The sequence below is a fragment of the Rhincodon typus genome, chromosome 16 (genome assembly GCF_021869965.1).
Source record: "Rhincodon typus isolate 14 chromosome 16, sRhiTyp1.1, whole genome shotgun sequence".
NCBI lineage: Eukaryota > Metazoa > Chordata > Chondrichthyes > Orectolobiformes > Rhincodontidae > Rhincodon > Rhincodon typus.
Genome location: NC_063347.1, coordinates 61,969,929 through 61,986,411, shown reverse-complemented (window position 1 = coordinate 61,986,411; position 16,483 = coordinate 61,969,929). Strand labels below are relative to the sequence as shown.

Below are 16,483 nucleotides of genomic sequence, written 5' to 3'. Positions count from 1 at the left end.
GGTTCAAGTCCATAGCTCCCTCAAAAGTGGCAACACAGGTAGACAGGGTGGTAAAGAAGGTGTATGACATGCTTGCCTTTACTGGTTGAGGAATTGAGTACAAGAGTCAGGATTTCATATTGCAGCCTTATAAGACCTTAGTTAGGCCATACTTGAGAGTATTGCATTCAATTCCAGTTGCCACATTACAGGAAGGATATGGAGGTTTTGGAGAGGGTACAGAAGAAGTTTACCAGGTTACTGTCTGGATTAGAGGGCATGAGCTATAAAGAGAGGCAGGAAAAACTTGAGTTGTTTTCCCTGGAGCAACAGAGGCTGAGGGGAGACTTGATTAAAGTCTATAAAATGACGAGATGCATTGATAGAGTTGACAGTCAGAATCTTTTTCTCAGAGTTGAAGTGTCTACTACAGGAGCATGCATTTAAGGTGAGAGGGATAAAGCTCAAAGGAGATGTTAGGGACAAGTGTGTTTTTTTTTACACAAAGAGTGGCAGGAGTCTGGAACACTTTGCCAGTGGTGGTGGTGGTGGTGGAGACAGATGTGTTCAGGCATTTGAGGGATTTTTAGATAAGCATATTAATATGCAAGGAATGGAGGAATATGGACCAAGGGCAGGCAGAAGGGATTGTTTTAATTTGGCGTCATGTTTGGCACAATGTCGTGGGCAGAAGGGCCCATTCCTGTGCTGTTCTGTGTTCCATGAGATGTATAAAATTACGAGGGGCAAAGATAGAATAGACAAGAAGAAACATTTCCCCTTGATTGAGGGATCAATGATGAAGGGAGCATAGATTTAAGGTAAGGGCAGAAGGTTCACAGAAAATGTGAGGAAAATCCTCTCTCACCTAGAGGATTGTGGGCTATTGACCAAATGCTGAAAAATGGGAAAGGTGGTTGTTTTTTTGACCAACACGGACCAGATGGGCTGAAGGGCCTTTTACAGTGCTATAGACTCTCTAAGACACTACTGCTCAAGAGGAAATTAATGCAAAACTGTAAATGTTACGCTTCAGTTACACAACTGCTGAGACCACGGTTGGAGTACTATGTACAGTGTTAGTCACCTGATTTCAGGAAGGAAGTAAATGCATTGGAAGCCGTTCAGGGAAGGTTTTCCTGGACAAATATGAGAGGGTTGTCTCATGAGGAAAGGTTGGACAGGCTCATATACACTGGTGTTTCGAAGAGTTGAGGTGACTTTATTGGAAACTAAGATCCTGAGGGGTCTTTATTGGATGGATGTGGAAAGGATGTTTCCTGCGGGAGAATCTGGAACTCCGGATCCAAGATTAACATTAACGGTCGTCCATGTAAAACAAAGATGTGAATAACTTTCATCGCTCAGAGAACAATGGGTCTCTGGAGTACCTTTCTTAAAAGGTGGTGGATGCAACGTCCTTGAACATTTTTAGATAGAGCCGGATAGGTTCTTGATATGCAAAGAAATGGAAGGTTTACGATGGAGGCAGAAATGTTCAGTTGAGGTTACGTTCACGTCAGCCATGATCATATTAAATATTGGAGCTGGTTCAAAGGATCTACTCCTGTTCCTAGCTTGCGTGTTCATAAAGAAAGTGAACAAAATCTGTCAAATGAATGCTGGGCTACAAGGGCAGGTCAAAAGTTGGGAATTGTGCAACATGTAACATATCTCTTGACCCCGCAAGGCCAGTCCACTATCTACAAGGCACAAGACAAGAGTATGATGGAATATTCTCCACCTACCTGGATGGGTGGAACTCCAATAACAGTCAAGCAGCTTAACACCATTCAGGACAAAGCACTTCACTTGTTTTCTATTCCATCTAACACCTTCAACATTCATTTCCTCCAGCACCAAAGTACAGCAGCAGCGTACACCATCTACAAGATACACTGCATCAGCTCACCAAGGGTTCCTTGGACAGCACATGTTAAAATCCCAAAACTCCCTCCCTAACAGTACTGTGGGTCTACCTACACCATGCCGATTGCAACGGTTCAAGAAGGCAGCTCACCACCACTTTTCCAAGGCATCAGGAACAGGAAATAAATGCTGGCTCAGCCAGCGACACCCACATCCCAAGAATGAATTTTAAAAAAATCTGCTCAGACTGCTCATGATTTTGGCTACATCTGCCCAATCTCCTCTCAGCCTCCTCTGCCCTAAGTGGAATGGCTCCCATGTTGCCACATTATCTATGTAACTGAACCTCAGAATCAGTCTTCTCAATCTTTACTGCGCCTTAAATGCCTCAAATGTGGGATCCAGAATGAGACATAATTCTTCAGTTGAGGCCAGGTCAGTAGTTTTTTTTTTTTTTTTTTAAAAAGGTTCACCATAACTTCCTTGCCTTTATGCCTTTATTTATAAAAGTCAGTAAGTCACATGACTTGTGAAGTACTTTCTCAACCTTTCCTGCCACCATCAATTATTTATGCATCCAAATCCCTAAGTCTCTCTACTCCTGCAACTTTAGTTCCTATTGCTTCTTCTCAAACTTCCTATCAAAATAAATCACTTCTCTGCATTAAATGCAATCTGCCCATACATTCTACCAGCCCGGGCTGCAGCAGTTCAAGAAGGCAGCTCACCACCACTTTCTCAAGGGCAACAAATGCTGATCCAGTCAGTGACACCCACATTCCACAGGTGAATAAAAAAACTTTGAAGCTTTGTGTTACCTTAGAGTCATACAGCATAGAAACAAGCCTTTCATGTCTATGCTGACCAACAAACACCAAACTACACCAATCTCATTTACCTGCAATTAGTCCATAGTTTACTATGCCTTGGCTTGGACCCTTTTCAGATTATCCTTCAATTAGTGTTTACCTGATGCTTTGTCTCCACACACAACACAGTTCTCGACTGGCTGTGACCGTTGTACTTCTGTTTTTAGTAACAAATGTTCTACTGCAGCTGCATCTGTCACAATCTGGAAGAAAAAGGAGAGTCAAAATATTAGTCACAAGGATAATTCACCAAAGCTTGATTGCTGCATCATATCTCCTGGTGTAAGTCATAGAGTTCAACCTTTTTATTCATTCATGACATGTGGGACTTACTGGCTTGCCCACCATTTAATGTCCATCCCTAATTGCTCTGGAAAAGTGGTGATGTGCTGCCTCTCCAATCTCCGCAGATTTCGAGTTGTAGGGAATACCCATAATGCTGTTAGAGAGAAAGTTCCAGTGATGGTGAAAGAACAGAGATGCATTTTCAAGTCAGAATGGAGTGGGGCTTGGAGGGGAAATTACAGGTGCTGATTTTCCCCATGTATCTGTTTTCCTTGCTCTTCTAGGCATACTAGTCATAAGCTTGGAAGGAACTTTGGAAGGAGCCTTGGTGATTTGCTGCAGTGCATTTTGTAGATGGCACATATATAGCCACTTTGGTGGAGGGATAGAACATTATAGCTGGTGGACTGCCAATCAAATGTCAAGCTTAAGTTTTATCGGTGCTGCACTCATCCAGGAAAGTGGATTGTACATCACACTCCTGACCTGTGCCTTTTGTAGACATCAAGAAGACAAAAAGCAAGTCACTTCTTGTAGAATTCCTAGTCTCTGACCTGCTCTTGTAGCCACAGTATTTATATGGCTGGTCCAGTTCCATTTCTGGTCAATGGTAACCTGGAGGATTTTGACAGTGAAGGATTTAGTAATGGTAATGTCATTGAATATCAAGGGGAGATGGTTATATTCTGTCTTGTTAGAGATGGTGATTACCTGGCACATGTCAATTATTACTTGCCACTTAACAGCCCAAGTCTGGAAATTGTCCAGGTTGCTGCATTTAGAGACAGATTGCTTCAGTATCTGATGAATGGTGCTGAATATCATGCAAATACTTCCTGTTCTGGAAGGAAGGTCATTCATGCAGTAGCTGAAGATGGTTGGGCCAAGGATACTACCCTAAGGTTCTTCTGCAGTGATGTCCTAGAACTGACTTCTGACAGTCACAACCACCTGCCTTTTCATTTGGTATGATTCCATTCAATGGATTAAAAGTAGCAAGCCTGAGAATTGAGTGCAATTTAGAATTCCATAAGATCCTAAGACCATAAAACAGAGGAACATAAGTTGGCCATTCATCCCATCAGCTTCACCATTCAATGAGATCATGGCTGATCTGATAATACCGTACTTTCCCTTACTGATTAATAATCTGTCTATCCCAGCCTTGAAAATACTTAACGACCCATTCTCAATATTCTTCTGTGATGAAAAATTCAATAGATTAGCTATGTTCTAAGAGAAGAAATTCCTCCTCATTTCTACCTTAAATGTGTGACCCTTATTTCGAGATTATGCCCTTTGGTCCTAGACTCTCTCCCACAAGAGAAAATGTTCCACATCGATTGTGTCAAATCTTCTAAGATGTGTTTTAATAAGATCACTCTCATTCTTCTATATGTCAAGTAGTACAGGCCCGACCTATGCAACCTCTCCTCATAAGAATGTCCGTCCATATCTGGTAACAGCTCAGTGAACCTTTTCTGGTCTGCCCTCAGTGCCAGTACATGTTTCCTTAGGTAAGGAGCACAAACTGTTTGCCACTGTATTCACACTGTGGTCTGACCAGTGGATTGTAAGAGTTTCTATATGTATGTAGAAATCAAAAGATTAGCACAGACCTCTTACAGTCTGAACCAGAAGAATGGGTAACAGAGAACAAGATGGCAGCAGAGGAATTAAACAATTATTTTCGTTTGTCTTAGCAAGAGAAGACACAAATAATTTCCCAGAAATGTTGGGGAACTAAGCGAGTAAAGAGGAGGGGAACTGAAGGAAATTTGCATCAATTAAAAGAAATGAAGAAATTAATGGAACTTAAAGTTGATAAATCCCCTGGAGCTCATATTCTACTTCCCAGACACTAAAGGAGGTTACCAGGGAAATAGTGAATGCATTGGTGATCATCGTCCAAACTTCTGTCAATTCTGGAACAGTTCTGGCATAGTGGAGGGTATTAAATGTAACCTTACTGTTAAAAAAAAAAGCAGAAAACCAGGTCCCCTAGCAGTAGTCAGAATGTAGGGCAGAAAATAAATCAGGAGATAAAAAAAGCACGTAAGAAAGGCATTATTACAATAATCATGAGGGGTTTCAATGTAGTGGAATGGGAAAATGAGTTTGGTAGCAGATCCCAAAACAAAAAGAAATTTGTGGAATGTCTACGAGATTGTAGTTTTTAGAGCAGTTTGTAGTAGAGCCACCAGGAAAAGGCAATTCTAGATTTGATAATGTATAATGAGGCAGACTTGGTCAGGGAGCTTAAGATGAAGGAATTTCTAGGGATCAGTTATCCTAATATGATAGAATTCGCCCTACAGTTTGAGAGGGAGGAACTGGAATCAGCAGTAACTATATTGCAATTGAAAAAAAGTAACTACAAAGACATGAAGAAAGAGCAGGCCAGAGTTGATAGACAATGGTGGAGCAGCAATGGCAGGAGTTTCTGGGAGTAAGTCAGAAGGCACAGCAGAAATTCATCCCAAGAAAGAGGAACATACTAAGAGGAGGACGAGGCAACCATGGCTGACAATTGAAGTCAGAGACTACATAAAGCAAAAAGAAAGCATACAATGTGGTGAAATGGGAGCCGGAGGATTGGGAAGTGTTTGGAAACCAGCAGAGGACAACAAAAAGAAAAATATCAGTAAGGTGGGAACAGACAATGAAATACGAGGGTGAGCTAGCTAGTGACATTGCAAGAGCTTATTTTTTAAAAAGATATCGCAAAGGTAAGAATGAGGCAAGCATGGTCACTGGATTGCTAGAGAAGTAGTAATGGGGAACAAAGAAATAGTGGAGGAAATGAATAGCTATTTGTATCAGTCTTCACGGTGGAAGACTGCAGCAGCATACCATAACTGCAAGAGAGTCGGGGGGCAGAGGTAAGTGTAGTGACCTTCACTAAGGAGGTGTTGAGGAAGCTGAAAAGTCTGAAGGAGGATAAGTCACCTGGACTGGTTGGACTACACCCCAGGGTTCTGAGGGAGATAGCTGAGGAGATCGCAGAGGCATTGGTCGTGATCTTTCAGGAGTCACTAAAGTCAGGAGGGCTCCTGAGAACTGGAAAATGGCTAATGAAACTGCCCTGTTTCAGAAGGGAGGGAGGCAGAAAGTGGGAATTTGTAGGCCAGTTAGCCTGACCTTGGTCATTGCAAAGATTTTAGCATCCACTATTAATGATGAGATTGCACAGTATTTGGAAGTGCATGGTAAAATAGGGCTGAGTCAGCACAGCTTTGTCAAGGGGAGGTAATGCCTGATAAATCTGTTGGAATTCTTCGAGGAGGTAACAAGCAAGTTTGCAAAGGAGAGCCAGTGAGGCAACCTACCTCGATTTGTAGAAAGCCTTTGACAAGGTGTGCACAGGAGGCTGCCAAATAAGGTTAGAGCCCATGGTGTAACGGGAAAGGTTTCCATAAGAGTCAGTTTTGGGATCACAATTATTCACATTATACATTAATAATGTGGACGAAAGAACTGCGGGCATTGTTGCTAAGTTTGCAGATAGGTGGAGGGGCAGGTAGTGTTGAGGAAGCAGGGAAGCTGCAGAAGCAGGCTAGGAGAGTGGGCAAAAAGCAGCAGATGTAATACAATGTGGGAAAGTGGGAGGTTATGCACTTTGGTAGGAAGAATTGAGATGTAGACTATTTTCTAAATGGGGAAAGACTTCAGAGACCTGAAGCAGAAAGGGACTTAGGAGTCCTAGTTCAGGATTCCTTTAAGGCAAACATGCAGGTTCAGTTGGCAGTTAGGAAGGCAAATGCAATATTAGCATTCATTTCAAGACAGCTAGAATACAAAAGCAGGCATGTACTGCTGAGGCTGTATATGACACTGGTCAAACCACATTTGGAATATTTCTGAAGAAGGGTCTAGGCCCGAAACGTCAGCCTTCCTGCTCCTTTGATGCTGCTTGGCCTGCTGTGTTCATCCAGCTCCACACCTTGTTATCTTTGGAATATTCTGAGGAGTTTTGGATCCCGTATTTAAGAAAGAATATGTTAGCCTTGGAGGGGGTTCCAGAGAAGGCTAACAAGAACGATCCTGGGATGAAGGGCTTGGTATATGAAGGGTGGGTGAGGTCTTGGGTTTGACCTCCATGGAGTTTAGAAGGGTGAGAATAGGGAATCTCACTGAAACTTACAGAATACTGAGAGTACTGGGTAGAGTCAACTGAGAGAAGATGTTTTTAATAGTAGGAGAGAATACTGAGCCAAAGCCTCAGATTGAAGAGATAACCCTTTAGAAATGAGGAGGAATTTCTTCAGCCTGAGGGTGGAAAATCTGAGGTACTCACTGCTGCACATGGCTGTGGAGGCCACGTCATTGAATATCTTTAAGACAGAGACAGATAGGGTTACAGGGAGGAGGCAGGACAATGGGGCTAAAAAATTTATCAGGCATGATTGAATGGTGGAGCTTACTTGATGGACTGAATGGACTAATTCTGCTCCTATATCTTATGGTCTAAAACAAAAGATGAGTTACTCTGGTATTATAGAGTCATACAAAATAGAAAGAAATCCTTCAGCCTATGATGAAGGATGTGAGAACAACACACTTTGAAAATTACAGTGAGGTTACACAGTCAACTGGGGAAAAGGCAATCATCTTTGACGAGCCAATTGGAGAATTTTTTTAAGGGTGGAATTAGTAGAATAGATAAGAGAAAATTGTGGATTTAGTGTATTTGGACTTTCAGAATGTTTGATGAACTCCCACCTAAGAGGTTAATGTGAAAACAAGGGATGTGGGATTTATGGCAATATACTGGCACGGACTGAGAAATAGTTAGCAGCTAAGAAACAGACAGTAAGAAGCAGGGGTCAAAATGTCAAGATTGTCAACAAGAGCACGAGAAGAAACATCTTTACTCAGAGTTGTGGAGGGTGCCTGCAAGAATAGTGGAGGCTAATTCTATAGGAGCTTTTAAAAGACAGCTAGATATATATTTGAAAATGATGAATTTAGAGGGCTATAGGGCTGGAGAATGGAATTAGCTGAATAGCTCTTTCAGGAGCAGATACAGACACTATGGACCAAATGGCTTCTTTCTGCACTATAAATTCTACAATTCTGAATGAGTCATTTTCGGAATGGAAAGCAGTGACAAGTTGGGCACTGCAAGGATCAACGCTTGGGCCTCAGCTATTTACAATATATGTTAACAATTTGGATGAGAAAATCAGATGTAATCTTTCCAAGTTTGCTGATGACACAAAATCAGGTGGGATTGAGAGCTGATGATTTGGAGGAGTTGAATGAGTCGGCATGGAAGGCAGATGCAGGATAATGTGGATAAATGCAAAGTTGTCCACTTCAGTAGGAAAAACAGAATGGCAGGGTATTATGATGATAGATTGGGAAAAGTCCTGGATGCTCTTGTACACCAGTCATTAAAAGCAAGCATGAAGTTGCAGCAAGCAGTTAGGAAAGCAAATGGTATGTTGGCCTTCACTACAATAGGGTTTGAGTTCAGGATCAAGAAAGGCTTAAAGCAGCTGCACAGGCTCTTGGTAAGACCACACCTGGAGTACTCTGTGAAATTTGGGTCTCCTGTCAGAGAAAAGATACATTTTTTACAGAAGGAGAGCAGCCAAGGTTCACTAGACTAATTCCTGGGATGACAGGTTTGTCATACAAGGACAGTGTGGGTCGGCTGTTTGAGTATTCCCTGCAGTTTAGAGTAATGAGAGGGGATCACATTGAAACATACAACATCCTCACAGGCCTGGACAGACTGGATTCAGGGATGATATTTCTCCTGGCTAAGGATTCCAATCGAGGGGTCATCATCTGAGGTACGCTTAGTCATTCTGGGCTGAGCTGAGCAGCAATTTCTTCACTAAGAGGACAGTGGACCTGTGCAATTTGCTACCATAGAAGGCTGTGGAAGCCAAGTTACTGAATATATTTAAGAAAGAGATATTTCTACAGGCTAAATACGTTCAAGGGTTTAGGGATAAAGTGGGAGTATGGCATTGAAATAGAGGATCAGCCGTGATCATACTGAACAGTACAGCAGGCTCGATGGGCCGAATGGTCTACTTCTGCTCCATTTTTCTGTTTCTCTGAGAACTTTGCAGGGTTGACAGACCTGGAATTTCTGATGCCTGGATTGATACCAGGTGATCTATGCATCCAGTTTCATGCTTTTCTTTAGACTTTGTAGAGTGTTTTGCTAGGGCAGTTAATGATCAACAATATTTCTGAGCTTCTGGAGTCACATGTAAATCAGATGAGCTCTGAATTCCAGTTTTCTTTTAATTAATTGAATTAGAATTAGATTTGCTGCCATAATGGAACTCGACTAATATCTCAAGTATTTAACAGGGAGCCACTGGATTAGAAGGCTAATGTCATTACTAGTACAACACCATATCCCCTCAATGAGTAATGTGTTGCAATTGTTAAATGTTCAAGAAAAGTTGTCGTGAATTGTTCAAGGGAAATATGTCAACAGATGACAGCAGAGCTCCTGTGAAGCTGCACACGCTATGTCAATGAAGTGGCTATTTCTGCGAAGAATGCAATAACGTGAGGATCTCTGCTTTACAACCACTGATTAGACAATATACCATTCATACATTCTATCATCTTTAAAGGTGCTTTGGGGATTTAATTTCACACTCTTGTTAATAATTCTTTTAAACCTTTATAGATTTAGAACATAGAACATAGAACAATACAACACAGTACAGGCCCTTCAGCCCACAATGTTGTGACAAACTTTTACCCTAAACCTAAGGTCTATCTAACCTCCACCCCTACTTTATACTATCATCCATATGCCTATCTAATAGCCGCTTAAATGCCCCTAATGAAGCCGATTCCACTACCCTCTCCGGCAATGCATTCCACGCTCCGACCACTCTCTGAGTAAAGAACCTACCTCTGACGTCTCCCCTATATTTACCTCCACTCGCTTTAAAACTATGCCCCCTCGTAATAGCTACCTCCACCCAAGGAAAAAGTCTCTGGCTGTCCACTCTATCTATATCTCTGATCATTCTGTACACCTCTATCAAGTCACATCTCATCCTTCGTTGTTCTAAAGAGAAAAGCCCTAGCTCTCTCAACCTTTCCTCATAAGACCTTCCCTCCATTCCAGGCAACATCCTGGTAAATCTCCTCTGCACCTTTTTCCAACGCTTCCACATCTTTCCTGTAACGAGGCGACCAGAACTGGACACAATATTCCAGATGTGGCCGAACCAGGCTTTTGTATAGCTGGAGCATAACTCCACGGCTCTTGAACTCAATCCCTCTATTAATGAAAGCTAACACACCATATGCCTTCTCAACAACTCTATCCACCTGGGTGGCAGCTTTCAGGGGACTGTGGACATGAACCTCGAGATCCCTCTGCTCCTCCACACTGCCAAGAATCTTTCCGTTAACTCTGTATTCTGCTTTCAAGTTTGTCCTTCCAAAATGAATTACCTCACACTTTTCAAGGTTAAACTCCATCTGCCACTTCTCAGCCCAGCTCTGCATCCTATCAATGCCCCTTTGTAACCTAGAACAGCCCTCCGCGCTATCCACGATTCGACCCACCTTCGTATCGTCCACGAACTTACTAATCCACCCTTCCACTCCTTCATCCAAATCATTTACAAAAATCACAAATAGAAGAGGACCCAGAACAGATCCTTGCGGTACACCACTCGTAACTGAGCGCCATGTTGAATATTTTCCATCCACTAAAATTTCTCTTAACTTCAAGGCAGTTTAAAGATAAAGGATGCTGAACTGGAACCAGGTGGCTTGAGGGAATGTAGCTGATGGAGAAATTTTTGACTTTGGAAGGACCAAGGAAAGACACAGGTTTGGCAGAAAGGCCTTCTGCAGTTTGACAGGACTAGAAAGTGTGACTGCTTCATTGCAGTCCTGGGGACCTTCTGGGGTACTTTTACTGGTTATCATTGACAGTAAAATTACAGACTTGGCACAATTGGGTGGAAAGTGAATGCCACAAATTTGCTGGTTCTATACATATTTGAAATGGCCAGTCATCCTTTGACACAGTACATGGTACAAGCCACAAGTTGCAAGGTTCTAGTCTCACTCCAGAACCTGCGCACAAAAACGAAGTCCTAAAGCTGATGCAGTACTACGGCGTCCTGCACTATTTGTAGTGGCATTGTTTCGATACAATGTTAAATGGAAACCCCCTCCACCCTCTCAGCTGGACATGAAAGATCATGTGGTACTATTTCAAAAACAGTAGAGAAGTTATCCCCAGGATCTAACCTTCAATTAATATTACAAAAACAGATTATCTGGTCAATGTCACATTGGCATTAGTGGTAGTCTACTGCATGCAAACTGGTTGCCATATTTCTTTATTAGAACATTCACCATGCTTCAAAATGCATTTGATTAGCTGTGAAGTGCTTTAAGATAGTTTCAAGTTTAGTTTCACCAGGAATTGTTTCAAGGCAGCAGATATTTGAACCAACTGTGGTCAGTTAGCTCAGTTGGATAGAGCGTGGTGCTAATAATGTGAAGGTCGTGAGTTCAATCCCCGTGCGGGCCAACCTTTTGGGCGACACGGTCGTTAGCACTGCTGCCTCACTGTGCCAGGGACCTGGGTTCGATTCCACCCTCGGGCGACTGTCTGTGTGGAGTTTGCACATTCTCCCCATGTCTGTGTGGGTTTCCTCCGGTTTACTCCCACAGTCCAAAGATGTGCAGGCTAGGTGGATTGGCCATGGTAAATTGCCCGTAGTGTTGAGGGATATGTAGATTAGGTAGGTTTATCAGGGGATGGGTCTGGGTGGGATGCTCCGAGGTTCGGTGTGGACTTGTTGGGCCGAAAGGCCCGTTTCCACACTGTAGGGGTTCTATGATTCTATGAAGTGTGTTGTGAACCAACACAAACAGGGGTGTCTGAGTGAGGGAAATACTGCCTAAAACCATCCTTTGACTTGGTTCAGCTGCAGTTTGTTACAGTCCTGAGACTGCAGTGCACAAGGAAACAGCCAGAAGCATGTAAAGAAGAAACATCTCAACCATGTCTCACAGACAAAACTGAAGACTCTGAAAAGAACTCTTGCATTAAGAGTTGATCTGATCAACTACTGAATCAATGATTGACCATCACTCTGTGGACAATGTCATGTCACCATCACCCAAAAAACATCAAAAAGAATTGAGAGGGATAATTTATTCCACACTGTGGTCTACATTCGAACTACGGAATTTCTTCCATCTATATTTTTCCATTCATAATATTTGTGACAAACCATCTGGTTTTGTTTTTCTTATTCATGAATGAATATGTATATTTGGGATGTTAAAGGGTTGTAGCTTAAGTTGCATTATAGTCACAAGGACATTCATTTTTGTTTGCCATTTGCTTAAATATGAGTTTGCCTCCAATAAACAGTTAATTTCCTGTTAATGATGAAATCTGATATGATCTACTTTTGTCTTGAATAGCAGTCAGTCAGACAAATTGATAATATTGGTGTTGAATTTTAACAGTTTGGCCCAACCACCTTGAGCTACTAAACCAATGGCCTTCCTTCCATTATAAAAAAGTCAAAAGTGATGATTATACAACGTTCAGCATCTTTCGCAACTCCTCAGATATTCCCCTGCTCTTATAATCTATGCCAGCACTGATAAGGCCAAGTGTCCCATATGCCTTGTAAATACTCTATTACTCTGTCCTGCCACCTTCAAGGATCTGTGACAAGCATCCCAAGATTCCTCTGAGCTTCCTAGTGTCTTGCTATTCATTGAGTACTCCATTGTCTTGTTCCTTCTTCCAAAATGCATCACCTCACATTTATTAGGGTTAAATTCCATCTGCCACTGATCTGCTCATCTGACCAAACCATTTACGTCCTACTGTAACCTAACACCTTCCTCCTTACTGTGAATCAAGATCAACCTCTGCATCATTTGCAAACTTATTTACCTACACCCCACATTCTCATCTACTTCATTTATGAATATCTCAAACAATAATGGACCCAGCACTGATCCCTGCGGCACACCACTACACACAGGGCTCCAGTCACACAAACAGCCTTCTACTACCACCCTCTGACTCCTGTCACTAAACTAATTTTTGGATCCAACTTGCCAAGTTACCTTGGGATTGCATGTACCTTTACCTTCTTTATCAGATTCCCATGCAGGATCTAGTCAAAGGCCTTGCTGGAATCCATATAATCTACATCAACTGCCCTACTTTCATTCAAACACTTGGCTACCTCTTCAAAAAATTCAATCAGATTTGTTAGGCACGGCCTCTCTCTGACAAAGCCAGGCTAACTATCAAACCTTGTCTCCCAAAATGGAGATTAATTTTCTCCTTCAGTATGTTCTCCAATAACTTCCTTATCAATGACATCAGACTCACTGGTCTATCCCATCACCTTTCTTGTAAAGTAGAACCACATAAGCTGTCCTTCAGTCCTATGGCACCTCCCCTGTGGCCAGAGCTGACTTAAAAATTTGCGTCATGGCCCCTGTAATTTCCAGCCTTGTCTCCCAGAGAAGCCCGAAACAACTCATCTGGACCCATGGATTTGTCCACTTTTAAATCTGTCAAAATCTCCAATACCTCCGTAGTTCTTGTTTCAATCTGCTCAAGACCTTCACAGTCCATATCCTCAAATTCTGTATTTGCATCCCCCTTCTCCTGCAGAAAGACAGATGTGAAGTACTCATTTAGCACCCTACTGTCCTCTGACTTGACACATAGATTGCCCCATCCTTGGGCCCTAAAGGGTAATTTTCTTCCCTTTGAAATACTTAGAATATTTTGGGATTTTCCCTAATCTTACCTGTCAGTATTTTTTCCATATCCCCTCTTTGCTCTCCTCATTGCTTGAGTGTAATTTAAACACCCCGTACTAATCCAAGAATTCCCAGACTGAGTGTACTCAATCTGTTAAAATTCATACATACATGCATAGAACAAGCACATCTATCCAAGTCTAAATACCTAGGAGGCATAGTCATACTAAATTTCACTCAAGAACTTCAATAGCAAATCCAAATCTTCTTCAGTTTCCAACTGACAGGCCTTTGGCATACAAAATACTTTGCTTCTGATAAGAAGTGACAATGCTAAGTTCACACAAAGTTTCCTTTTTGGTAAAACTGCAACTCATGTCTGAATATCCACTTGTTTCCTTCACCGGCCATCTCATTCAAACTCTCAGAACATTGGAAGATAAACAATCAACAATGTATCCTTGCTTACTGCTATTCTGCACCATGATTATGAGAAATATACCTGAAACGATCCTTTTCCTATTATGGGTGCTAGTTCCAAATTCTGCCAATGTCCTCCTCTATTTCTCAGGCAATTTTCTTTTCCGATTGTTTTTCAGATCCAATTTTCCCTCATTAGCAGGAATCAACTAAGCACTCATATTATCACAGGATCAATTTCTGGCCAGGTAAGTCAAAAGAACATGATTAATGGAGCATATGTAACATGAAATGTTTACCTGAAATCTTTGAGGTACAGTACCATCTGTAGTGGTAAGGATTAGCTGCTTTGAACTGGAGCTTTCCGGTGTTGTCAGAACAAGTTTGCCTTGGACTGGGCTGTCTCCTTCTTCCAGTATCACTTTTGCCTCACCTCTACCTTCTGGACTGGCCAAAATAAACTGTTTGGAGGCTACAGCTGTATCTAAAGCCGTTACGATTTGTATCTTCTGACCTGTTTGTTCATCAGTCACAATCTGCAAAACATTGTTAGTAACTTATTTTATAACCTGGTCCATGAAAAATCATGTTTTAATGTCGGTCAGGGGTACCAGTGTTGGAGCCTACTACCTGGAAATAAAACAAAACCATTCACTTCTTTTAAGTTGTATTTTTATTCTATTTGTATTTAGTTCTATTAGTATATATTATTTTTCAGACATTTATGTTAGACACGTTACATTTTTGAGATTTGTGCTGGATGCTCTACTCAGGTAGAGTATCACCCAAGCAGCCCCAGGATGAAAATTTGCAACTAGGAATTGAATGAGAATTGACTTAGGCCCTGAACATTTGGTTGCTTTATAATGCACTCTCAGATGATGCTCCACATCATTCAAATGACATATAGTGAATCAGGCCAAAGCTCAAGCTATACCACCAAACAAACCATGAATATTGTTGAAAAGAGAAACAGTTTGTCGACCGTTTTCATCTTGCACGATTTCAACTGTACAAAATGGGTGACAGCTCTTCCCTCAGTCACTCCTCAGGGAAATACCTTGACCAGAGTCATTCTGTCTGGTTTAAATTTAAGTCAGTCAACAACTAACCGGTGCATTCTCCACAGCTATGCCTCTCCCAGTCATAAAAGACAAAGTAGGAACAGGGGAAGACTGCATGGCCCCTCAAACCTGCTTCACCATTTAATAGGATCATGGTTCATCCAATATTCCTGCCTTTTCCCCGTAACCCATTATTCCACCATTGATTAGGAATCGATCCATCTCAGCCTTAAATCTATAAATGGACCTGGTCCCCACAACTTCCTGTGGGAAGGACTCAAAACCCTCTGACAAAGTAAATTCCTCGTCATCTCAGTCTTAAGTTGGTGCCTCTTTATTCTGAGGCTACGTCCTCTGGTCCTACCCTTTCATTTGAGGGGAGAGATCTTCTCAGCATTTACCCTGTCAAGCCTCTTAAGAATCCGATGTGTTTCAATAAGATGTCCTGTCATTCTTCTGAACTCCAAAGGAGAGTACCAACCTGTTTAACCTTTGTTCATAAGGCAATCCCCCATACCAGGGATAACAAGGTGTAGAGCTGGATGAACACAGCAGGCCAAGCAGCATCAGAGGAGCAGGAAGGCTGACGTTTCGGGCCTAGACCCTTCTTCAGAAATGGGGGAGGGGAAGGGGGTTATGAAATAAATAGGGAGAGAGGGGGAGGCGGATAGAAGATGGATAGAGGAGAAGATAGGTGGTGAGGAGACAGACAGGTCAAAGAGGCGGGGATGGAGCCAGTAAAGGTGAGTGTAGGTGGGGAGTTAGGGAGGGGATAGGTCAATCCAGGGAGGACGGACAGGTCAAGAGGGCGGAATGAAGCTAGTAGGTAGGAGATGGGGATGGGGCTTGAGGTGGGAGGAGGGGATAGGTGGGAGGAAGGACAGGTTAGGGAGGCAGGGACAAGCTGGGCTGGTTTGGGGATGTGGTCAGGAGAGGAGAGATTTTGAAGCTTGTGAAGTTCACATTGATACCATTGGGCTGCAGGGTTCCCAAGCGGAATATGAGTTGCTGTTCCTGCAACCTTCGGGTGGCATCGTTGTGGCACTGCAGGAGGCCCAGGATGGACATGTTGTCTGAGGAGTGGGAGGGGGAGTTGAAATGGTTCGTGACTGGGAGGTGCAGTTGCTCAGTGCGAACCGAACGTAGGTGTTCTGCAAAGCGGTCCCCAAGCCTCCACTTGGTTTCCCCGATGTAGAGGCCACAATGGAAACAGCGGATACAGTATACCACATTAGCAGATGT

General features: G+C 42.5%; 1 protein-coding gene across 1 annotated transcript in view; it reads right to left on the bottom strand.

Annotated features, from left to right (window-relative positions):
• nr2c2 (nuclear receptor subfamily 2, group C, member 2) overlaps positions 1 to 16,483 on the bottom strand; it is a 185,891-nt gene that overhangs the window by 113,399 nt on the left and 56,009 nt on the right. Inside the window, exons 3-4 of the mRNA XM_048606713.1 lie at positions 14,477 to 14,713; positions 2,818 to 2,920 (exon numbers count right to left, since the gene is read on the bottom strand). Coding sequence (XP_048462670.1) covers positions 2,818 to 2,920; positions 14,477 to 14,713 — 340 coding nt within the window. The remainder of the gene's footprint in view (positions 1 to 2,817; positions 2,921 to 14,476; positions 14,714 to 16,483) is intronic.